The sequence below is a fragment of the Strix uralensis genome, chromosome 2 (assembly GCF_047716275.1).
Source record: "Strix uralensis isolate ZFMK-TIS-50842 chromosome 2, bStrUra1, whole genome shotgun sequence".
Lineage (NCBI taxonomy): Eukaryota > Metazoa > Chordata > Aves > Strigiformes > Strigidae > Strix > Strix uralensis.
The window spans coordinates 103,545,384-103,568,583 of record NC_133973.1 but is presented as its reverse complement, the minus strand read 5'-3'; the positions used below and the strand labels follow the sequence as shown (position 1 = coordinate 103,568,583).

Below are 23,200 nucleotides of genomic sequence, written 5' to 3'. Positions count from 1 at the left end.
CGACCCCAGCCTGCGGCAGGCGGGGGGGGATGACAGCTCCGCCCGAGCCCCCGGTTCCAGCCGCCCGCAAGACCGCTCCGGGCGCGGGTAACGGCCCGCCTCCGCCGGCAGGGCCGCCGCCCGCTTGCGGCGGGAGGGACGGGGGGACGGAGCGGCAGCGGCGCGACGCCGAGTCCCACAGCCAGAGCTGGCCCCAGAGTTACCGCCGCGGGCGGGGAGGAGGAGAACGGCGGCCCCCAGGGGAGCGGCGGGTGGCTGGCTTGCTCCCTCCCTCCTTCCCGCCCTCGCCCGGCCGGGGGCGACACCAGCCCTTCCCGGGCCCCCAGACGGGCAAGGGGGCTCGCCCGGCCTGCTCGGCGGGGCCCAGACAAAGGAAGGAAACGGGGACGAACCGGGACGAGGAGGCGGCGGTAGCACCCGTCTCCCCCCCCGAGCGAGCGCGGCCGCCGCATCCTTTTTCGCTCCGCCGGAGTCAACTCCGGCAGCGGGCGAAGTAACCCGCGCCGCGGGTCGGAGGGCACGGAGCAAGACCGGTGTGCGAGAGGAAAGAGGAGGAAGAAGCGGCGGCGGAAGGAAGAGAGAGAGGAGCAGGGCCGGTGGCTCACCAGGATCCGCTTGAAGAGGTTGCTCTCCTTGGGCGGCAGCGGCACGGACGGCATGGTGCGAGCGGCCCCAGGGCAGGCACGGCTGGAGAAAGGGGAGGCTGGCGGGGCGGGGGGGGGGGGGGGGGGGGGGGGGCGACCGGGCGGCTGTCGGGAGGAAGGGGGGGTGGGGGGAAGGAGGGAAGGAAAACCCCGAACTCCGCGGGGCGGCGGCGCGAGTCCTGCCCGAGCGGCGGCGGCGGCGACTCTTTAACTCATTGGCCTGCACCGCCCTCCCCGCCGGCTCCCCTCAGACGCTGCGCGCGAGCGCGGCCCCTCTGCGCAGCTGCCGGGGAGGCCTCGCCGCCCGCCTGACGCTGCAAAATGGCAGCCGGGGTCCCCGTCGCGCAGGCGCACCGCTACCCCCCGCCGCTCCCCCCTCACACACGCTACCCCCCCACCCCGCCTTCCGTGTCGAGTCGGGCGTGAGGGAATCTTCCCCATCGTTCTCCCGTTTATCCTCTTTACCCTGCCGGCCTGAGGCGAGATTTTGTTGTTTGTCGTTTGTAGTCTCCCTACTGGGCGGCCCTGAGGGGAGTTACCTGCCGTGAGCGAGGCCGCCGGCGGGCGGCCCTGAGGCGGGGAGCCCCGAAGAGCGGAGCTCTCTCCAACGCCCCGAGGGGAGGAGGGGGAAGGGGGTTCCCACCCGCGGAGGTTGTTAACAAGTAATAACTCCCACTTGCCCGAAGCCCGAGTCACGTTTGTTTCTAAGGCGGGGGCTGTGGAAACGGGGTGCAGAGGGTTTCGCAGCGTTTGACCTCTCCCGGCCGTGGCTGGGAGGGGAGAAAGTCTCTTCTTTGTGTGCTCGCTGCCCTGCTTTTCTGCCCCTACTAATCTAGTTTTAGTGGCCACCGTCCCAACAGCTCGATTAAATTGGTATTTTGGAGAGCCAGGCTGCCTGAAAGCCTGGGAGGTATTATTGGAAGAGAGCAAAGTCTCTGTAAACTGCAGAGCTTTGAGAGGCTGCGTGCTTGCTGTGCCCTGGCTGGTATTTAAGGAAACAACAGCAAACTTACCCGTCAGACTTTTAGCAAGCGGGGATGTCATCTATTGCATTAATGCATTTTTCAGCAGCTGGTTATGTAAAACTTCCCAGCACTATCGTGCATGCTTAGAACAGTAAGCATTTATTCATGGCTTGGCTCCTTCACCAAAGGAGGTTTAAGGTCTTTTGAAAATAAATTTTTCTTCTGGTTATTCTCAGAAATTGTTCTTAAATGAATCTTTGTAAAAATTAAAAAAAAAAAACAACACAACCGGAAACACTAAACCCACATGGCCTGGGGCATTTACTTGGAAGGAAAACTGGTTAAACTGTCAAGGTTGCAACCAATTAAAAAGACCATCTTACAGGGAAAAAAATAGGCAGCTTCAATGAGAATCTCTGTTTATGTAATTACCCTTTAAAATATTGATTATATTTTGGTATGTTTTAAAAGGATATTAATTTTGTAGTAATATGGTTATCCGCCTACCATCCATTCCAGATGATGAACGTGGTAGATACGCACAGTAAAGCAAGTGTGTGGAACATAGTATGTAACAAGAGCCAGATAGAAAAGCTGTGTACTTAGTATACTTTGTTTGGTTACACATAAAGTAGGTGACTATGTGACTGTGACTGAGGATCCCAAGCAGCATGTCTTTGACTTGTCACAAGCCTTGCTGAAGCTGATGGACAAGATAGCTGCTTTATTTTCAGGCTAAAGGAGGGAACAAGAGAGTGGACAATTTCTTGGAGGAGAGTAACCTGGATGACGGCCTAACTTGGGGGCTACTAACTAATTAGAAAAAAGAAAATGTGGTAGGCTTACGAAGACTCCTGAGATTAAAATAGCAAAGGTGAGGAGAATATTGAAGTACAGCATATGCTTTCCTAGGTCTTCTTAGCTGAGCATCAGTTTATGGCCACTGTTTTTATGGATGGTGGTTGTTTTCAGCGTTGTTTTGTTAATCTGTTTAGACATATGGTCTGTAATAAGTTTCTTTGTCAAAGGAATAACTTTATTGTGTTTATTTCTCACTTTTTTATTCTGGCATGCTTCTATTGATGTCAGTCGGCTGGATCACTGATACTAGTATGTGTATTTTTCACATGCTGACCCAGTTCACTCTTCTTTCTGCTATATGGTGTAGTACTGCTGTATTCGGTCTCGGATTATTTCAGAGCGGGAGTACTGTTGACAAGGATGGCCAACTTGACTTTGGCCTGCTGCATCAATTTCAGAGCTTGTTTGTACCACAGCATGTATTCAGCACTTTTTATAACAAGCTGAAGCCTTGACTTTATGAACTCTAGTTTTCTTTCTTAGCAATAGGCATGTTATGCCTCTGGTTAGGTTGAGTGATAAACAGCTGGATCTCCAAGATGGTCAGGCAAATCCTGTGTTAGGTGGACCTTTGGTGGCTATTCTTGACAGCTAAAGGTCTCAGTTTCCTGCTCGTCCAAATACTAGAAAGAAGCTGAAAATAGGCAAATTGCAAATAAGAGGCAGGGGTTTGATTTGCATTTAGACACGTGTCTGTATTAAAAATCTGTGTTAAAAGCAGCAAGAAAAGAAAAGCGAGGAGGCAATAAAAGAAATGTCTGTAGACTAGCTGGGAGAGAATTGAACAAAGAAACGAGCTTTTGCGGGAGGCAGAGCTCTAGTTGAAAGTGAGGTTTGGGAGCGCAGTCAAGAAAACTTCTTGTCATTTAATCCCACTGTGCTGGGCAAAACAAAGCTCTTTCTACAGGCTTTGTTAATAAACAGGACTGTATTCAAGACGCGTATGATTCTGTCACCAGTTTTTCCTTCAAACAGAAAGAATTCAGAAGTCTGTTGACAAACTGTTTGGGTCGAAAGGGGGGAGCAATATTAAAGTGATATATACATTATAACAAGCTTGTGATTTTGCCCTGTCTCTCACTTCACTCTGTGACCTGTCAATGTTAGTTGGTATCTGTAGAAGTTGGGGCATGATGCTTGCAGATCTCTAAACCCGGTTAGGGCCCCCTGAGCAAAAAAGGGCCTCCGTGTGGGGATGGAATTGCCTTCAAGCCAAGCATATTGTAAGGCCTGAAGCCTGTTTTGTCTGATGAGCCGTTTCTTTGCTTCCAGTTTCTAAAGCAATTGGCAGTTTAGGATTGCCAGTTTTTAAAGTACAGGGTGGCCATGTTTGTGCCGAAGCCCTGCAGCCCTGCTGTATTTCTGCTGTGGCTCTTCCCTTGTGCACCCAACGTCCCTGTGGGCTGCCGAGGAAGGCAGTGCCACCCTGCCCCAAGCAGCCTCCGCCCCGTAACAACCCCTGGTCCTCACTGGCTCCATAGGCAGCTGCTTTGGCCACCCAGGTTTTAAGGCATCAAAGCAAACCATAACGGGGTAGAAACACAGACAGCAATGAGATTTCCCATCCTTCATACTCAATTCCTTTATTGCATTATAAAATCATATTGTAAATATGGGGAAGGGGTGTATCTTACATGTTTTGAATATGAGATGTATGGTCTAGGTCCTGTGGTTGACAGTATATCTGGCAACCCTTCTGACAGGACAGAGTCCAGCCCTCGTCTTGGCCATGCAGTCCCTGCATGGGCTGCTGCCTGGTAGGGAAGGCTGAGCGTTTGTTACAGTTTCTATTTTCACACTTGAAGTTAAAGAACTTGCCACCAAGGCATAATAAAAACTGAATCACGATCACTTTTAATCCGAGGATTTAATGTAAGAACCATTACCGGCTGGAGTAGAAGCTGATTTGATTTTCCTTGGCCTACCCTCTTCTTTTAAAATCAATTTTTGAGTGTGTGGTCTGCTTACAGTTTTCATGTTCTCATTAGCTTCTCAATTGTCCTCCTATAGATTACCTTCCCAAGATTTGTAAGTATCAGATTGCATATTTAGAGTCCCAATGCAAGGATAATTTTATTTCTTCATTTCACTGAGGTCTAAGTCATAGTGGAAGAAGAGTGAGGTGTGGTGGGGACAGCGTCTGGACGATGGTGTCTCTCATGGTGCAGCACTACAGCTGCGGGCCTGGGGAGGCGCCTTTGAGGTTTCAGGCTGCTGTTTGCTGTGGCCCTTTTGTAGATTGGATCAGCTCTGGGGTGGGTCCCACTCTCTGGAAGATCCTTTTAATCTGACTGCCTTGGATGGAGCAGAGCCAGTATCTGTCCTCCGACCTAAACAAGTGGTTAGTTGTCATTCATGTGCTGATGAGGTTTGATCCAAATCCTCAGTTGATTAGTCTCATTTTCAGTCTTTTGGAATATTTATGTCACCAATGATATTCTGTGTGCCAAATACCAAATTTTTACCTTTTTTTTTTTAATCCTGTTGAACGATAGTAGCTGGGAAGACAGTTTTTTGGGTGATCACAGGTATAAAAAACCAATGTTACTTAAGCCTTTTTAAAATGCAAATACATTTAAGGAGGTAGTTGTATAATCTGTTTAATATTATCTATTAAAATGTGCATATACATAATATGTTTTTAAACATACCTTATTAGGAAGCTGCATCCTATTAGCATAATGATAATCTGAATGATTATGTTTATTAATATTTTGTAACTGGTGTTTGTCTTTAGTAGTGTAGTAATAATTCATTTTAAATATAATTGAATAGTGAGCTTAGACATAAAGTGGAACTTAATGTTGTTTTATACAAACTTCTCTGAAATGAATCTTTTAATAACCAGATTTGAAACGACATTTATTTTCAACCCATGTTTTGGAAAAATACACAGTAAAGTGTATGTAATACAACAGCTTAGAAGCTGGAAACAGAAGTGAGTATTCCCATTTGTTGTTACTCTTGCCATTTCTCCCAAAGTGTTGCTGAAGTCAGAGTGTGTTACTGTGCTGCTGTGAGGAAGATACCGAAAATGAAGAGCTACTTTTAAGGTCACTTTCCCCATTTTTTATTCCGGGGCTTGTTTCACAAAGCGAAGCAAAGCCTGCCTTTACCAATAGCATTGCTCAAGCGACGCTCGCAGCCCTTTGGTGAGTGTCCCCCGTGCCTCCACGGGCTGGCCGTGATGCGGTGGGCCGGCCGGCCACGCGGGCCTGAGCCGAAGCACGCCGGGAGTTGTGTTTTTGAGCAGGCATGCTGGGACTGGGAGTCCTTTTGCTCTGCTTCCCGTCGCCATGGCCTCGTGTTTTGAGGCAGGATCCGTCTGGCGGTGAGTGACGTGTGCCGGCGGATGGTGAGTGCTAAAGCTCCTTGGTGGGTGCTGGGGAGTGGAGCCCCCATACCCCTCGCAGCCACCCTCCGCTGCCATGCAGTCTCTGCCTGCTCCTGCCGGCTCCTGCCTGCTCCTGCCGGCTCTGCAGCCCTGTATTCCCCATCCATGCGTAACCCCTGCAATGGGGAAGGGCTGCCAGGGGACTTCGTGCACGATTTTCGGGGACTTTGCTCGGGGTAGCTGTGGTGGGAGGCAGAGGTGTGTGAAAGGTGGCCTCGGAGGCAGGGCCCTGAGCAGTTCCTGTTACAGTGTCCATGGAAATACATGCTCCTTCCGTGTACCTACATATTCTTATGTGTCTGAATTGAGTTGCATGGAGTTAATAACATCTTTGATTGTTAGAAATTATTTCTAAAACCTCTTAAAGCGTTCACAATATTAATAACCATTTCCTGTCTGGATTTTTTTTTTTGTTATTAAAGACCATTACAGTTTTCACTTTTGCTTACTGGTTTTGATTTGTGATGTGCATGGGGTAATTTTGTCACATAAAGTTATCAAAATCTGGTTTGGAAAGCAGTTAATAGGTCATCTACTGCTCATAGCTCTGTAAAAGTTTTATGTGTGCTTATTTCTGTAATGCAGCAACATCTCTCTGAACAGGAGATACCTTTTTTATTTAACACAGCCAAGTTATTTTGAAATTTCTGACTTCCTTCAAGGCCAGTATCATGCGATTACTTACGGGTTTTAGGCATTTAAAACCAAGAATTTTATTTCTGAGAGCTCAGGCAGAACAGTACTACAAATCTGCTATTATTTGAATACATCACTTCTTAACTACACCAGTAAAAAAATAGAGAGGGTTATGATCAATAAATTAATTAAAATAAAAGATAACATTAATATTTTAAAAATGAGTTACTGATGGTTAGCACTTGACCAAATGACGATGGGCCGTGCTGATCTGAAGCAACTCTGGTGTCATCAACAGGATTAGGTCTCTTGGAATTGAGTCTACACATGCCCCTGAGCAACTAAATCCAGGATTGTAGATGATGAGCCAGATTTGTGCCTTTTGCTGTGTACCTGGTGAAGGGAACATGATCCCTCTGCTACAGCTGGTTTTAGTCACCAGAACAATTCATGAGGGGTATCGTTGGCTTTCTGTAAATTAAAGCAGTCCTGCAGTTGCCGCTGTGGGTTTGGTAGCACCTGCTGGCTGGGGAATCTGGGGAAGGTGCAGAAGTAGAATAAAGGCCCTTCCCTCCTTCTGTAGGTGATAAAACAGAGATCCAGGCAAGCAAGACGTAGTGCTTCTGGCTTTACTGCATATTGCTCTTTCTTCATTGTGAACAAATGGACAAAAGTAAATAGGTGAGGATAATAAGTGAGTTGAGTAGTTAGAATGTTATAGTAATTTGTTAATAAAATGTCTAAAGGTGCACAAAAGGTCTTACCACTGATGAGTAAAAAATTATTGTGCCAGAAAACTGAAGTGTATGTTGCAAAAGTTTCATGCTCTCATTTTCTCTGAATCCACTTTTTTGTAAAAAAACGTAGACAGATGGGATTGTGGCACAGTGCTGCTTTATTTGTTAAGCCTTTCCTGTGCGAGTAGTCCTAGAACATGAATGTTTTCAATTTAGTCCTCTTGGTAGACCCTTGCACTTCAATATAAATTTTTAGAGCACAGTAAGAATTCATAACATAGTTTGCAATGTTGGTGATGTAAAATGAAGAGGAAAAGATCTTTCCTAGAGCAACAGTGATGCTAAGGGGAGCCTGTATCCTGCAAAACTGTAGGGCAAATATCTCAGAAAAATACAGGGGTTGTATTTCAGAGTACCAGCTTCATGCTCACTTTTTGGATGGAAAATATTTATGTCACTTATATGTGAATATCTCGTGGGAAGAAGTATACAGGGGACATAAAGCACTGTTGCCATGTCTTATATAGTACCTATATGGGTGAGTAGTTTCTTGCAAGTGGATTGTAGTCCTATTGACTAATCTGTTGCAAGGGCAGCTTGAGGGTACTAATTTCCTCCTGTCAAAGTTATATCCTGTTATCGTAGTGGGTATAATTTTGCACGTAATTCTGGACATTTCATACATTATATAGAATTCTATACCTCTAGTATAGATTTTTCTTGTCTCAGCAACATTTTGCTTTTGCCAGTAAGGCATGAAATGGTTGGATTTTTCCATTTGAGACATATGGCAAAATGAAGCTGTTGTCTGTAAAGCCACATCTACAGTAGCTTTTCCACAGCATAAATAAACTGTTTGAGGAGGTGAGGGAAGAGACCTTTTCCAACCCTCAGGCAGTACAACGGTGCTGATGAGAGTTTCTGGTTTAAACCAGGACTAAAACAGGAGTAGTTTTGTCCATGACAGTTGCATTTGTATTGGTGTAATCAAGAACAGGATTTGGGCTTGATACAGTTCTTTCTTGTGTTTATTTGGGTTTGTTTGTTTGTTTGTTTAATAGAATGCTCTCTTTTTCTAGATAGTGACACTTCTCCACATAATGTCTACTTTTAATTTCAGGTAGAGGAAAAATAAGAAACAAAATGAAACCTTTCCAAAGTGTCTGTCTTTTCAAGAGCCTGCTTGCCAGTTGCTACTGTCATGGTCAACTTCACAGCTGTCTTCTCCCTCCTGTTGCAAAGAAGATAGGTTATGTGGTGGAACTGCACAACTGTGGATTTTGGAGGCCAAAATCTTTGTTGGACATAGCTAGATTCACTCTGTCTTTTAACAGTCGGCATAGGAAAAAACATCAGGATATTCAAGCATTGTGGAAGCATGAGACTGTGCAGAAGTATCTGGAGACTCTGAGCAAGGAATACCAGCAGGTTAGTCATCTGTTAAATGCTGACTCAATAAATGACTTGGAGCAAAAAGCCCTGAGGACAAGATGGGCCAATCTGTCCCCAATTGCATCTGCATTTCAAGAAATCAGAGAGGCTGAAAGAGAACTTCAGGAGTTAAACGCAATGTGCAGAGGTGAGGAGAACACATCTACTTACTTGTTTCAGAACAGTAGCTTTGCTTGCAATAAACTTCATTGCCCAGCCTGAGAGGAAAGCTTTTAAATAAGTTAAGCCAGCCCTGGCACAATCTCTGGTCCTGCCTGCTCCTGGGAGTTTGCATGCTGCTAGGGCTTTCTGCATCCAGCCACATCCTTCCATTTTTCATCTCACCTCACTTCAGTTTGAGGTCTTAATACAACCAACTTGGGAGAGTAGGTATCATCTGGAATCTCAGGGCTACTTGTCCAGCAGAAATAGTCTGGAAATTTTTGTTTTAAGGTTGTTTTTTGATAGAACCAAGCGCAGTGTGAATGAAGGAAAAAAATTTAGTGAGCCTAATACATTTGATAGATGCGGACTTCATCCGTGTTATTTAAAATGGGATTCCATCTAGTCAGTTCATTGGTACTTATTGTGCAAATTACATGAACTTTCATTAGGCCCTGAATTGTCAGCTTCCAATTTAAATGGCAAAAGCTAGTATATCTTTGAAAATATTTGAGGAGTCCTTCAAGGAATAAAAATTGATGGTTGTCTAAGAAACTGCTGGTTTTCAATATTCTGCTACAGTAGAAGCTGAGGTAAAAAAGAATTTTAAATTGTTGTTGCTTTTGATACCGTTCAGGAATAAGAAAGTACACAGGGAGTAAGAGAATTTACAAAATAAGTAATGGTGCAACATTTTGAGAAAAACACATTGTTAGAAGTGTGAGGAGGTGCACACAGTACGAAAGAAAAAATGTAATCCATTCTGCTACACTGATAGGTGTTAAGCCAAGAGAGGGAAACATTGGCCTGGAGAGGATGGGGCTTGCTTACATTAAAGAAGTGAAGCAAGGGAAAAGCAAAGGACAGGAGAAATGGGTAGCTAGCGGTGTAAATGGAGGATGATGAAAGTTCATGGTGCTTTTCAGAGGGAGAACCAAGGGGTGCTGACAAAACAGTGAAAGCCATATTGAAATGAGGCTGGTAAAAAGGTAACTTGTTTAGAAAGATAGAAAGCATTTGTATTCTTTAGTTTTAGAAATTAGATGTTTGTGCTTTTGGAAAAAAAGGTCGTTATTGAAATGTTTTAATCCCCAACCCTCTCAAGTTCTTTTCACTGGAGAAAGAGGAAAAGGAGTGAAGGTGAAAAGGGACAAAAATTTAACACTGAAGAAGAAATGTCCATGGAAGAATTTGAAGGTATTAAGAAAACACTGGAAAATTCATACTTCAACTTTAAAAGGCTATTTTTGGATCAAGTAAATATAATGAAAAATTTTTCTAATTCCGTAAATTATGATGTGGATGAATGGAGTGAGCTGTAGTTGAGAGAAGGAAAAATAAAAAACCGAAAGAAAATCACAGCCAAGAAGTTAATTAAATGAAGCTCAGTTATTCTATCTGTACTGTTTATCATGTGGCCAGGTTAAAACACAGATGTTCCCTTCATTTGACTGCTCTTTGTTTTCTATTTAGCTCCCTAACTGACCCTCTTCTCTGTAGTACCTGAACTCCTCACAATTGCTATAGGATTTTATATTTGCAACACTCAGCAAAGCAGAAAAGTACTATTTCCTGTTTTGCCACTGCTGATGTGAGTCATGGAGTAGATTAAGTGAATTCTTAAAGGTCAGGTTTGGAGGGAGGTAGGAATGGGACACCAATCCTTTGAACCTTAAGCTCGTTGGTCACCACCAGACCATTCTTTCACCTCTGCTGACAGTAGTTAATTTGATACTGTTTATCTAACTAATCAGTAATGATGCCTTTAGGACCAGCTAGAAGCCTTTGATTCAGTACCAGCTTTAGGTTGGAGTTGTGACATACTGGTAGGGAAATTTATACAGTTTCTGCCTTAGGTACACAGGATGCCAGGTTCAAATGTTGATCTGACATCTTTTATTTATTTATTTTATTACTTACAAAAAAACCTGGAGCATAAATTAAAAACTATGATATGGAGGAGCTGCTGCTGTCCTTGCCCAGTATACAAAGCTGATTGAACATCCCAGCCCACTTAGTTCTTCAGACTCGCTGCTGAGGCCACCAGTAAATGTGCGTGCGTGTTAGCTGGTGTGAACGGGAACCAGGCTCCAGACGCCCAGAGATGTGGATCCCACGGTCCTTGCATCTGCCTTTGAGATACCTGATTCCTGCTGCAGAATCCAGAGCTCAGAGCTCAGGCGACTGGTCGTGCAAGGCGAGGAGTTGCATTCCACTATTGAGTGTCTTATGGTTTTAAGGTGCATCTGAGACAAACCTGAGGTTTCCATGCTGGCCACGAGGCATGAGACTTTCTCCTCCTCTTTGTTGCTTTCTTCCCTCGCTCTCACTCCCAGCTGTTCAAAGCTGTCTCCCCCCATTCCTCCAGTGTGCTGGTAATTGTCTGGTTGTAAATTAAATCTAGTTCAACTGGGCATGGTAAAATAGATGCATTTATTTAACCAGACCTATTTTTTTTCTTTTGGTATGTTGAATTGATTTACTTTCTGATGAGATCACTGACAGAGCCACTCCTCAGCTGGTAGAACAGTGGGAAGAAAGATGAAAAGGAGAGGGTGCTCCCTGTTTTGGCAGTGGCAGGTTTTCCACTTGACTCCAACTGTCTTCTGAGTTTCTACTTAGTGTATAATCTAATGATAACTGATCAGCATCTTTAATTATTGTAAATTGGAGCCTCCATAGGAGAAAAGGTTTGAAGTTTCTGCTAGCTTTACCTGAGAATGTTTCCTAGTATGGTAGTAAGCTCTAAAATGTGGGAAGGTGCAATCCACTCACAGAATCATCGAGTAATTTAATTTGAAGAGGACCTCTGAAGATCATTTGGTCTGGTGTCCTGCTCAAAGCAGGACCAGTTAGAGCAGGTTGCCCAGGGCCTTGTCCAGTTGAGTTTGGAATATATCCAAGGATAAAGGTCCTACAACCTCTCCGAGCCCCTGTTCCAGTGTCTGACCACCCTTGAGGTGAAGATAGTAGATTCCTAATATCTAATCAGAATTTCCTGTATTCCAGTTGATGTCTCCTTTTATCGTGATATACAGAGTCTGTCTCCATCTTTTTGATGTCTGTTAGGTAGTTGTACACAACAATGAAACCTTCCCTACCCCTGCTTTTCTTAAGGTTGCACAAACAGAGTTCTCTCAGCTTCTTCTCATACATCCTTTGCTCCAGTCCTTGACCATCCTTATGGTTCTCAACTAGACTCACTCCAGTATTTCCATGGCTTTCTTGTACTGGGGAGCTCAAAACTGGACACAGTACTCGAGATTGTAGAGGGGGGAAGGGAATCTCCTTCAGCAATGCAAAGAGTCCAAGTGAGGTCTCCCAGGCATGTTTTGACATATTTTGTTAAATCCATTTGTGGATTTACCCCTGGACTGTCAGTAACCATTGGTATAACTAAGAGTGAGTAACTGTCAGGTGGCACTGGCATCTATTTGATGCAGACTTTGAGCCATAAGGTAGATGGAAAGGTAAGATACCCGCTACTCCTTCCAGCACACCTGAAAAATATGATCATTTAGTTAGCAATACGCATCCTCGCTTGGGCTGCTTTTATTTGTTATTTCATGCTGGCAAAATGCAATTGCAAGCTTTTATGTGCTGCGATGCATGTCTTTGGACAGCTGTATTACAATTTGCTCTGAGCTAGGTGAGATTGGCTAACATCTATTCCTGTTGTTGGAATTTAGAGCTAGATAGCAGAGATGAGAAACAACTTCTAGAGCTTGCCTTAGAAGAGAAGGAAACCCTGGATAAAAAAATCAACATGTTGTGCAGAAAGGTGAGCCTGAGGTAAAATTACACAGCTTTGTCAATAAAGATGTCAGACAAATGTTCCTTTGTGATCTTACCAATAGACTGTGATGCTTGCGTTTAATGAAACAGAAGTCCAGCTTCTGTATTCTCCCTGAAAAGAAGTGGCAACATTAATTATTAGTAAGCTTCTTACTAACAACTGTGTCTTAGAAGCTTATTATTTTAGTCATATTTGCTTGCTTGCTTGTCTGTCTGCAGATGCTGAAGGGGATTAAAAAAATGGTGAGTCTGTGCTATTAAGACCTGACGTGACATCCTAGTAACTGTTTGTGGCAGTGGAGCATGCATTCTTGAAAGACTTCTGATTGGAACTTGCAGTCTTTCTTCAGCTGACAGCACCCCATAAGTGGGGAGATTAATTATAAGCAGAGAAGCTGAAACAATTCAGTGGAGATCTCTACATTTAGGCTCATTTCTATGTTCAGATTGAAATAATATGAAATGGGACTTTCTGAAAAAGAAGATTGATGTAAAGATTGGCTGGGTTATAGCTAATAACTTTGTGTGCATAGGTAGCTGGGCTGGAGTGGGTGACCCGGCACCTGACTTTGCAGGATTGAATTTTCAGCTAGCTTTCCTGTGGATGCATCAGCATATCCCATTTCCACATTGGCTGCACTGAGTTGCAATGGCCATTGGACAGTCCTACTTACTATGTTGTCTTTTTTAGTCCTACCTACTAGTTTTCCAAAAGATCAGTGGTTGTGTGTGCTCAAGCTGTGACAATTCTGAAGGCTGGTTGTAAATTTGTTTAAGACAAGATAAGAGTCATGAAGGAGATAATGACATTCTTTTTTTTTTTTTTTCTTTTCAGCTTTTCCAGTTTCTAGTGCCAAAGGAAAAATATGATAGAAGTCATGTCATATTAGAAGTGACAGCTGGCAGAACAACTGGAGGTCAGCAAAGTCCCCACAGCAAAGATTACTTCAAACCTCCATCCAACTTCATTAAACCTGTTATGGGTTATTCTTAATGCCTTTTTATAACTTTAATGGTATAAAGTAATGCTTTCTAAAGAAGAGTATTAATCTGTCTAATGACTGTGGTTAGAGTTGCAGCTAAATCTAAAAACCAGTGGCTGCCATTTTATGAGCTGCTATTTAAGTTGTAGTGCCTTTATATTTTTAGGAGACATCTGCCAACAGTTCACTAAAGAAATGTTTGAGATGTACCAGAACTATGCAGACTATAAACGTTGGACTTTTGACATTGTGAACTATATGCCAGCTGAGATAGGTACAGTAGTTCTTCAGATATTACACCAAGACAGTGAAATTAAAAGCAATGTTTCTGTGCTATATTTGTCACACATTATTTGTCTCTTTAGGTGGGTTGCATCATGCCGCTGCTCATATTTCGGGAGATGATGTCTACAGGCATCTGAAATATGAAGGAGGGACTCATCGAGTCCAGCGAATCCCTGAGACGGGTCTATCATCAAGAATGCAGCGTATTCACACTGGGACAATGTCAGTTATTGTCCTCCCTCAGCCAGAGGAGGTAAACTAGCTGTTAATCAGGGTGGTAAGGCAGTGTGTATCCCTGCTCACCCATTCTGGCATTGGAGTAGGTGTTATTTAAAACCACGTTACTGTTACTGTTTGGCGATTTTATTGATACCCAAGCACTTTGTGCGAGTCCCAGCAAGTGAACCACAAGTTCTCCGATTCTGGAAGGCGATAGTCCTTGGCTCTGTACCTTACATGTTTAAATGGGTCATCAGAAGCAACTTTGCAGAGATTTGCTATGGCCTGAAATGGCATGTAAATCCGTGATCATTTCAATGAGTATTCCAGCCCCAGCACTCACAAAGCTGACTGCTGTGAGTAAGTGTCGTGGTTTAACCCTGACCAGCAGCTAAGCACCATGCAGCCACTCGCTCACTTCTGCCCCCTCCCAGTGGGATGAGGAGAAGAATCAGGAAAAAAGTAGAACTTGTGGGTTGAGATAAGAACAGTTTAATACCTAAAATAAAGTAAAACATAACAACAACAACAATAAATAATAAAAATTATTATTATTAGTAATAGTAGTAGTAGTAGTGAAAAGGAATATAGCAAAAAGAGAAATAAAGCCCAAGAAGACAAGTGATGCCAAATGCAATTGTTCACCATCTGCTGACTGATACCTGAGCAGCGATGCACCCCTCCCCGCCAACTCCCTCCAGTTTATATACTGGGCATGACATTCTATGGTATAGAATATCCCTTTGGCTAGTTCAGGTCAGCTGTGCTAGCCATGTCCCCTCCCAGCTTCTTACACACTGGTTTGCTGGCAGAGCATGGGAAGCAGAAAAATCGTTAACTTAGGATAAGCGCGACTTAGCAACAACTAAAACATCAGTGTGTTACAAACATTATTTTCACACTAAATCTAAAACCTAGCACTGTATCAGCTCCTAGGAAGAAATTAACTCAAACCCAGCTGAAACCAGGACAGTAAGCCAATTTAAAAATACATCGTGTATTAAGACAGGGAATATATCCAAGAAGATACTCAGTGTTGCATAGTAATGTGATTCTGCAGGTCCTTTTGATTTTTTTAGTTTCCTTTAAATTATTGGTGTCCTTCTCTGTTAAATCAAGGACAGACTGCTATGAATTTGAATGAGTGTGTTGGCTAGTCTTTCTGAGAACTGTCGCTATCAGTTCTCACTTAAACCAGCAGTGTACACACAAAATAAACAAAAATGGATCCTGTAGGCTTTCCCTGCACATTTTTCTGCTTCCTTGTAATGCTTTCCTTGCAACACTGATCAGATCTGAATGTTCCTTTCCCATCCACTGAGCACAAACTATAGTCCGGGTCATCATGGACTCATATTTCCATTGCAGTCCTTACTTGGATCTGCATGCACCCATTTTTTCCTCAGTTAGATGTATTTAAGCACTGTTGCAGGAATCATTCAGGCTTGACTCATGAACAAGATCCTTGCATTGCTATTTATAAGTAATTTTTGATTATTTCCTTCTTTCTTAGTCTCCCTGCCAAAGCTAGTGGTTTTACAAAAAGTTGTTGATTTTTTTTGTTCCACACGGACATATACCTTGTTTTGTGAAGGACCTGGAGTGAGAGTTTGAAAAAATAAGTGAAATATTTAAAGCATCACTTGCTTTGCAGAGATATCTGACACTGCATTTTTTGGAAGTATAATAATAATAGCTGTTAGGAACAGATGTAAAGGAGCAATTTTTTGAGAAGCGGGGGTTTTTTTACACCAAGTATCACTGACATTAAAATATTTTTAGAGTAAGCAGGAAGTAGTAATTTTCTTTGATTCTAGGTTGATGTTAAAGTGGATCCCAAAGATTTGCGTATAGATACGTTCAGGGCTAAAGGAGCAGGAGGGCAACATGTTAACAAAACTGATAGCGCTGTGAGACTTGTACACCTTCCCACAGGTAAGTGTGGCTGTATTTCCTACTTCTAATCACCCTAAATCTGTATCCTGAAGAGAAAGCTTGTGATCCTGCAAGTTGTCTCTTGGAGTTAAGTCAGCAGGGTTGGGCCTTATACCAAAAAAAGAAAGTAGCCCCTTCTGGTTCTGCCCCTCTTCTAGCAAAGCAATGTGTGAGAAAAGGGATATGTACCAGTGGCACAGTGGTCAGCAAGCTGCTGCTATGCCAGTTTTGTCTTCAGAGGGAGTGTTTAATGAATACACTGTCTTTGAAGGATAAAAGAACAAATAGAGGGAGACAGGGATGGGATGAAAGATGTACATAATTTGTGCTGCATGCTCTGTACCTTCAGGAATAATGGCCATTGGCTGGAACCTGTGTAGTTACGTGACTGAGAAAAAAGGAGGCTTGAAGATTTTCATTCAGTACTCGATAATGCTATCGTATGTTAAATAGGAAGGAAAATGTGTACTGGTGGAGAGGTAGTGTATAGGCTAGACCACTCTTGTCTTTCTCAGGATATGTTTTTATTGAAAGTCAGTGGGCTTCTATCTGTCCTAATCTCTTTAGGCTCAAGAAATTCCAGCAGTGACCTGAAAACAGCTGTTTTCTATATGCCTTTTTATTTCAGAAATCAAACGAGAAGTAAAAATAAGTACTAAATTTCTTTTGGAGACCTTTATTTTACTTTACTTCATTATTCATAGTTAAGTTCAAGACTCACCAGTATTGTTTAGACACCCTTCTCTGCTAGAATAATGAATTTTCCACTCTCCAAGAGTTTATCTAGACTAAGACTTTAAAAACTTATGTTACATTGTTTTAAACATGTTTCTGTAGACTGTGCAAATTACATTTTTCACATGTGATAGCTAATTGGAGTGAACCTGTTTTCTGGAGACAACATCAGGAACTTGTTTACTTCATGAAATTTTAAAATATCCCTGACTTTTCTGTAGTACTGTAGAAAGGCCCCTGGTGCAGCTCTAAAGAGTTTAAAAACGTAGTAGTGGTTCTGGCCAGTGTGTTAAAATGACGTTTTATCCTACATCTGAAAGACCCTACAAACCAGCACTCTAGGACATTTCATTTGCCTAATGTGTTAGAATTAATTTATCTTGTTTCCTCTTTGTTATAATGGTCTTTTGATCTGAGCTCTCTTGAATCCCTCTGTAAAGGACTAACAGTTGAGTGCCAGCAGGAGCGATCGCAGCAGATAAACAAGGAAATAGCTCTGCAGACACTGAGAGCTAAGCTGTACCAGCAGATCATTGAAAAACAACTAAGTCAAGAGCAGAGTGCCAGAAAACTGCAGGTGAGAACATGCAATTCCTGAAATTTGGAGAGGGTGCTATGCTGTAGATTTTTTTCTGATCTTTTTGAGTGACGGTGACAGAGCAAGCGAGTGTGTGTGTCTCACCATGTGTGCTTACAAAAGAGAATCTTGTTTTTTAAAATGGTAAGTCTGAGTTTACTTATCCCAGTTCAATGCTATTGTAGACTTCTCAGGCAATGAAAAAGAGACATCAACTATAGCTGGAAAGAAAAGACTCAAAAGACTAGGTGGAATTATCCAAAAGGCAACACTCAACGTCATATACTGAATCCCCCTATTAAGGCCAGAGTTACACAAATAGAGCATCAGTAAAAAGTTATTTTCCATGAAAACTAGGATCAAAAGTTCTCAAAGTTGTCTTTTAACCTGTTTCTAAACCAGAGTATTTGATAAGACCATAGAGAGCTTTTGAAAGAAGCAAGTATATAAACAATCCTGCAACTACACAGTTAGGTAGCAGTTCATTTGGTATGGTTTTGGTAACCTCTTAAGGAAGAAACAGCTTCCATAAAAGAGTTACTTCAAGTTATGTTGCAAAGCATGCTTTTCTCTTGAAATGTGCTATCATTCTTTTCCCATTCTTTGAGTATTTTCCCATTGGTGGTGCAAACTTCAACAGTGATGGACAGGAATAAAAATACTTCAGAATTATGGAATTGTTCAGTACTCCAAAGTTTCCATTTTAGCTATTTAATCCCTAATTTCAGGTTGCATTTAAGTGTATTGTTCCTGCAGATTATTAACCCAGTCATTGCAAGCGGTGAGCCATTTATCTTTTGTTATTAATTTTAGCTTGAGAGCCTTCAAAGCTGCATAAAGGACTTAGATGTACATTTATATAAATACTACAGAAAATCAGGCAAAAGCAAATTACCTTTCCGAATGTTTCAGAATTTATTCAATAAATTCGTTGTTTTCAAATACACTTTGGCTGCAGATGAAATTTTCAAAAAGGCCCATTGAAAAAGACCCCACCATTTCTTTAAGCAGTTTTTAGCATTTAATTTTCCATTTTAATAAAGCATTTAACCACACAACAATGCTACATTTGGGTTTCTGTTTTAAAACTTTTAGAATTGCTTGCATTCTCGCACTTTACCACTAGAGGACTACTCTTTGTATTCGTAATTTACCCCTCTTTCAGTGCTAATTTCTGACAGCCAAACGTTAGTGGATCTGCTTTGCCACACATTTGACTGTGCTGCTTCTGTTGTTAACAGAGCCTACTTTCATTATTTTCTGTGGGAGCCACACCCCCCCAAAAAAGAAAACCACTCTTACAGTTTTGAACTAAGGACTCATATAGACCTATCTCTTGCCTTATATGACTTTTGAGAGTTACATAATTCTTCCAGCTACAGAACTGGAACAGAAATGTACTAGAGGATGTAAAAACTTGGTCTGTGATACAGAATCACAAATAATACAGTTTAGTAATGCCACAATATTTAAAAAAAAAAATATGCTAAGCCAGTGACAACTGGGTTTGTAGCTGGAACAGGCTGATCCGTTAAAGTTTATTCTAGGTATACTGTTTTAGAGTAGTATTTGATTTAATTTTTTAAAATATAATAGAATTTGTTTTTTGCTGCTTCACTACAGTTGGGAACAAGAGCCCAGTCAGAGAGAATTCGTACTTATAACTTCACCCAGGACAGAGTCACTGACCACAGGATCTCATATGATGCACGTGATATCAAGGTAACGGTTGCTCGTGAGAGTATTTAAAGTTAGAAACTTATGTGTACCATAAGAAGAAAAAAATAACTTAGTGAAAACAATTTAATATATATTAAATCAGATAGCTAGTTGTGTTCTGACAGAACATCGTAGATTTAGAAAGCTTAAACTTTCTTTCCTGCCTTATTGTAAAGATGTTTGGCACAGGGTATAACTCATTGGCCTACTTCTCTGTGCATTTTTCTCCTAGTATATTAGTGAAAAACGATCAAGCATGTAGTCAGTGAACTCCATGAGTCCCTCAGCCAAACTGGGCAAGTGACATTTGAGATTCTTGAAGCTTAGTACATCCAAAAGAAAAACCTGACATGAAGGAAGGTTTTTTTTTGTTAAGCCATTCTTTCCTCCTCCTAATGTCAGAGTGAAGAAAGATAAAAACTTTTCTTCTATGTCTGCCTTGCAGACCACAGTTAAAAGAAACTGAAACTGAATGCTTTCATTTTAAGATTACGTGAAGTCTTAGTTCTCTACACATGGCTTGAATCTTTTATTTTAAACAGGGAAACAAATACCAAACAATGCTTTTTTGTGTATTAAATTTATGAAAATGTTTCGAGTTTTAGGACAAAGTTTAGGGTGACCCTTCAATATTTTGGATTAGGTATTCAGTTTACTGTAAGTGCTGTTGCGTAAGGAGCAATACTTTTCAAAATGTACCCACAGGTGTCCTGGGTAACTTCAGAGAGCACAGGGCATGCTCAACATGGAGCGGTTCATACTTAATGGAGTGGGGAACAGGTACACAAATACCGTGGAGGAAGAGAGTGCGAAGAAGTTCCACGATTGCATAAAAATGACTTTTGTTAGTCGAGCTTTTCCGTTACTTAGCATTGGGAACTCGTTACTTTTCTTGAGTGAAACTGAAACGGTAAACTGCCTAACAAAAGTTAGTTGAACTTTGCTTGCAAAACAAACTAGTTCTTGACATGAACAACAGTATTTGAATTAGGTTCTTCAGTGCTTGATTGTTCTTGCGAGAGGATTTTCATGTGAATGCCTGGGTTGTAACATGAAAGCATGGCAGGAAGGCACCAGTAGCTCCTTTTGTTGCTGCCAGAATCAACGTGCTTTTCACAGGCAGCCAGCTGAAGTCCCGCTGCTGCGCACTGCCACGCCATGTGGCTTTCATGTGGGGGAGCCGCAAAGACCAGCAAGTGGATGCACCAAGATAAGACTCCAGGCAAAGTGCATTCCAGCAGCTCCTCCTTGGAGTAGTCAGCATTTCAGAATAATGCGGATGTACAGTCAGTAATGCTTTTGTCTGGTTTTATTTTTTTCATAGGAAATTCTAAGTGGGAAAGAAGCATTGGATAAGCTAATCAACAGACTACTGGAGTATGCAGAGATAGAGGCTGTCACCGAATATCTAGAAAATTTGCAGGCTGCTAAAGACCTTATGTAGAGTTAAAGCAGAAATGTGTTCAGTAGCAAAATAAAATGGATGTATTTGTTAGATGATAGATTGATTAAAATCTATGCCTGTTTTTCAGTGTGTAATACTACTCTTGTTTATATTTTGGTGCAAATGAGTTATTACAGCAGTCCTAGCAGAAAAGAACAAGCTTGGAGTTCTGTGTGCACATACCTCCTGTCTCTGCAGTGTGGCTTTGTTAAGCTCGTCCTTTTTTTGACCACATTGCAGCTGGGAAGATACAAAATCGTGGTGATGGAGCTGAAGAAATACTACATAGTGCACTTTTTGTTTTGGGGGTGGGAGATGTTCCTTTCCAGGTGAAAGAACCTGAGCTTCCCAAACATAGTCTGGAATCTGGCCTTATGAATACTACTTGTTTTTATCCATTGATTGAGTGAGCTTCCTGAATGTAGACCCTTAAAAATAATTCTGCATTTTGGTGCTTTATTTTTTAGAGTGAATATACAAAAGCAAAGGGAGCGATCTCGGGCAAGGGGCCAGAATCTTAAGAGAGAAGCCTGTCAGCTTTCCTCCAGCCATTTTTGGGTCAGCTTAGGGTGGGTCTGGACCACATGCTGCGATTCTGTGTAAAAGTATGTGTTCTAGTTTCAAAGTAAGTTGATGAAATTCTGGAAAGAGTTCAGCAGTGATAACAGGCAGCTCCCTGCTTCTTGGCAGAGAAAACAAGTTCATAATGTAGATGCATTTTAGCAAATCAGGTAGCTCTGGAATTCAGTTTCTGTCTTGATGCCGTTGGCAATGTGTGCCTGTCCCCGAGGGCGATCCAAGTATCTATAAAGCACACTTGGCTGTAATAGGACTTGGGTTCATTTTTTCACCTAAGCGCGTGTTGCACAGTATGCTGGCAGGCACACGTGTGTAGTAGTTGTACACGGTGGTTCAGGAATACTCACATGTTAAACATTACAGAAATATATGCAACTGCTCTACTGAACTGGGTTGACTTGCTGGATCAAGGTGTTCTCTTCTTCTCCTGCTCTTCCCAGGGTATGCTATAAAGCTGCTCTGCACAATCTTTTGCATGTGAAGAATCAATTCATTGCGATGATTTAAATTGTGCCTCGTGGTTGATTTGTATTTGCACATTTATTTTGTAATCATGAATGATATAGGACTGAGAAAATGTCATTTAAGAAAAAAAAATATTTCAATACTGAGTTCTTGTAAATGGTGTAGGTTTTACTACTGTATATATAACAAACAATGGTTTTAACTTTATTCAGCTATATTAAGAAAGACAGAATTTGTACGAGGAAAAAAGCAGGAAAACTATACTCAGTTTCTCAATTCTAGAATTATTTTTCAATTCTTTTGTGTGTTTGCACATTCTTATCAGCAAGCTTTGTGCGATGATTTTTGATTTGCTTCCAACACTTTAATTAAAAAAGCTTTTGTTTTTTGTTTGTTTTTGTTTTTGTTTTTTTTTTAATTTATAGCTCGGTAAGTCAATCAGGAAACATACTACCATGCAATTTAAGTCATTTGCACACTTGAACTTTGACTTCTTGCAGTAAGCAGTTCAGAAAAAAAAACCTCCAGGAAGATACGCGACTCAGCTTGCACGTACACGGTGCTGACAGACTGGCAATAACTAGTACGATCAGCTGTAGTAGGAGAGTATCCAATTAACATGCTTATCAATTACCATGCTCGCTTTCATGATGCAAACCAATTTATTTTATTAATTATATATATCTTGAACAACTGTAGAGACTTCTTAAAGTATGCATTTTAAATAATCAGATTCTACTTCTAGGATTAGTTAATGGCTATGAAGTTCTTTACTATGAAAAACTACTGAAACACTTTTAAAAAAAGAGCCCAATTTATTTTACTGGAAGAAAGATGGTCATGTTTTGATGGCAGGACCTTAGAGATATTTGCAATTAAGTTAATTAATTTTCTGTAGCCTTTCTTTGTTGTTGGTTTTGTGCAGAGTGAAAGGGGAAAGCAGAAAGCAGCTCCCCTCTACTACTAAATGTTGAATGTCCCCAATGTAGGCATTGAAATTTGGGAGCTAAATCCCTTCTCCCAGCCTGGTCCGGTGCATTCTGATGAATGACCTTTGTCTTATTAAGCTTGTCCTGCAGTCGCTCCTACCTGTATATGACAGTAAAGTATGGCTACGCTCAGGTATGACAGAGGATTTGATACAGAGCAGACCCACTTCTACAGGAGGTCATTGCCTGCAATGCTCTGCTTTACTAAAACCAGATATACTGGCTTCTCCTCTTTGAGAAAGCATTATTTGAAGCTGTTTTTGCCTAACTTACAAAATATTATTTGAAGCCATATTTTATTCTAAGTTCTTCCACCCCAGTCTTTCTCTGGGATGGAAGAGCTAAGAGACTGTGATGGGGTTTGGCTGTGGGCTGGCACGTGTCCTCAAGGAAGGGATGTGAGGTGTAACGATGCCACCTCTGAGGCATTTTCAGGATGGAATACTCTGAACTTGGGCTTTTCAGTTCCTACAAGCAGCCATGACTTTCTGCAGTGAAATCACTAGCAGGGAAAATTAAGATAAGCACAGGGAGGAGAAGGAAAGGGGAAGCGGCTCCTTGGAAGTCAGCAACTGGTTGTGGGAGAGCAGAGCAAGGGCAGGTTCATCTGATAGAAACAGCCTTCTCCTGCAGCTTTGCATTTTG

The 23,200-nt window shown here is 42.0% G+C and overlaps 2 protein-coding genes and 1 pseudogene across 9 annotated transcripts in view; 1 reads left to right on the top strand and 2 right to left on the bottom strand.

Annotated features, from left to right (window-relative positions):
• NAA16 (N-alpha-acetyltransferase 16, NatA auxiliary subunit) overlaps nt 1–1,803 on the bottom strand; it is a 74,920-nt gene extending 73,117 nt beyond the window's left edge. Inside the window, exon 1 of one of the 2 annotated variants that reach the window (XM_074859568.1) lies at nt 1,043–1,803. Coding sequence is in view for 1 of the 2 variants with exons in the window: in XM_074859567.1 (XP_074715668.1) it covers nt 606–659 (54 nt within the window). In the remaining variant the exon portion in view is untranslated. Of the gene's footprint in view, nt 1–605; nt 959–1,042 lie in introns of those variants that run through there. The other variant, XM_074859567.1, reaches the window with a different exon arrangement.
• MTRF1 (mitochondrial translation release factor 1) lies at nt 488–21,956 on the top strand. Of its 7 annotated transcripts, none has more exons than XM_074859578.1 (11): nt 591–660; nt 7,084–7,181; nt 8,358–8,816; nt 12,520–12,611; nt 13,461–13,542; nt 13,775–13,882; nt 13,974–14,146; nt 15,930–16,047; nt 17,223–17,359; nt 18,983–19,081; nt 20,403–21,956. In XM_074859578.1, the coding sequence occupies exons 3-11, from the start codon at nt 8,381–8,383 to the stop codon at nt 20,520–20,522; spliced, it is 1,365 nt and encodes a 454-aa protein (XP_074715679.1). In that variant the 5' UTR covers nt 591–660; nt 7,084–7,181; nt 8,358–8,380; the 3' UTR covers nt 20,523–21,956. The 7 variants fall into 7 exon arrangements, with proteins under 7 accessions (XP_074715677.1, XP_074715679.1, XP_074715676.1 ...); XM_074859579.1 differs by lacking the exon at nt 591–660 and adding an exon at nt 5,806–5,825; XM_074859576.1 differs by lacking the exon at nt 7,084–7,181 and having other exon boundaries at nt 488–660.
• On the bottom strand, nt 2,655–5,727 carry LOC141940012 (large ribosomal subunit protein eL30-like; annotated as a pseudogene).
• Nucleotides 21,957–23,200: the final 1,244 nt, after the last annotated feature.

Excerpts from the sequence above, each read along its gene's own strand:
- MTRF1 (XM_074859575.1), top strand. The coding sequence starts at position 5,726 with ATGCTGGGACTGGGAGTCCTTTTGCTCTGCTTCCCGTCGCCATGGCCT. Across the intron at positions 13,883-13,973 it reads CTATATGCCAGCTGAGATAG|GTGGGTTGCATCATGCCGCT; the intron begins GTACAGTAGTTC and ends TTGTCTCTTTAG. Across the intron at positions 19,082-20,402 it reads ATGATGCACGTGATATCAAG|GAAATTCTAAGTGGGAAAGA; the intron begins GTAACGGTTGCT and ends TTTTTTTCATAG.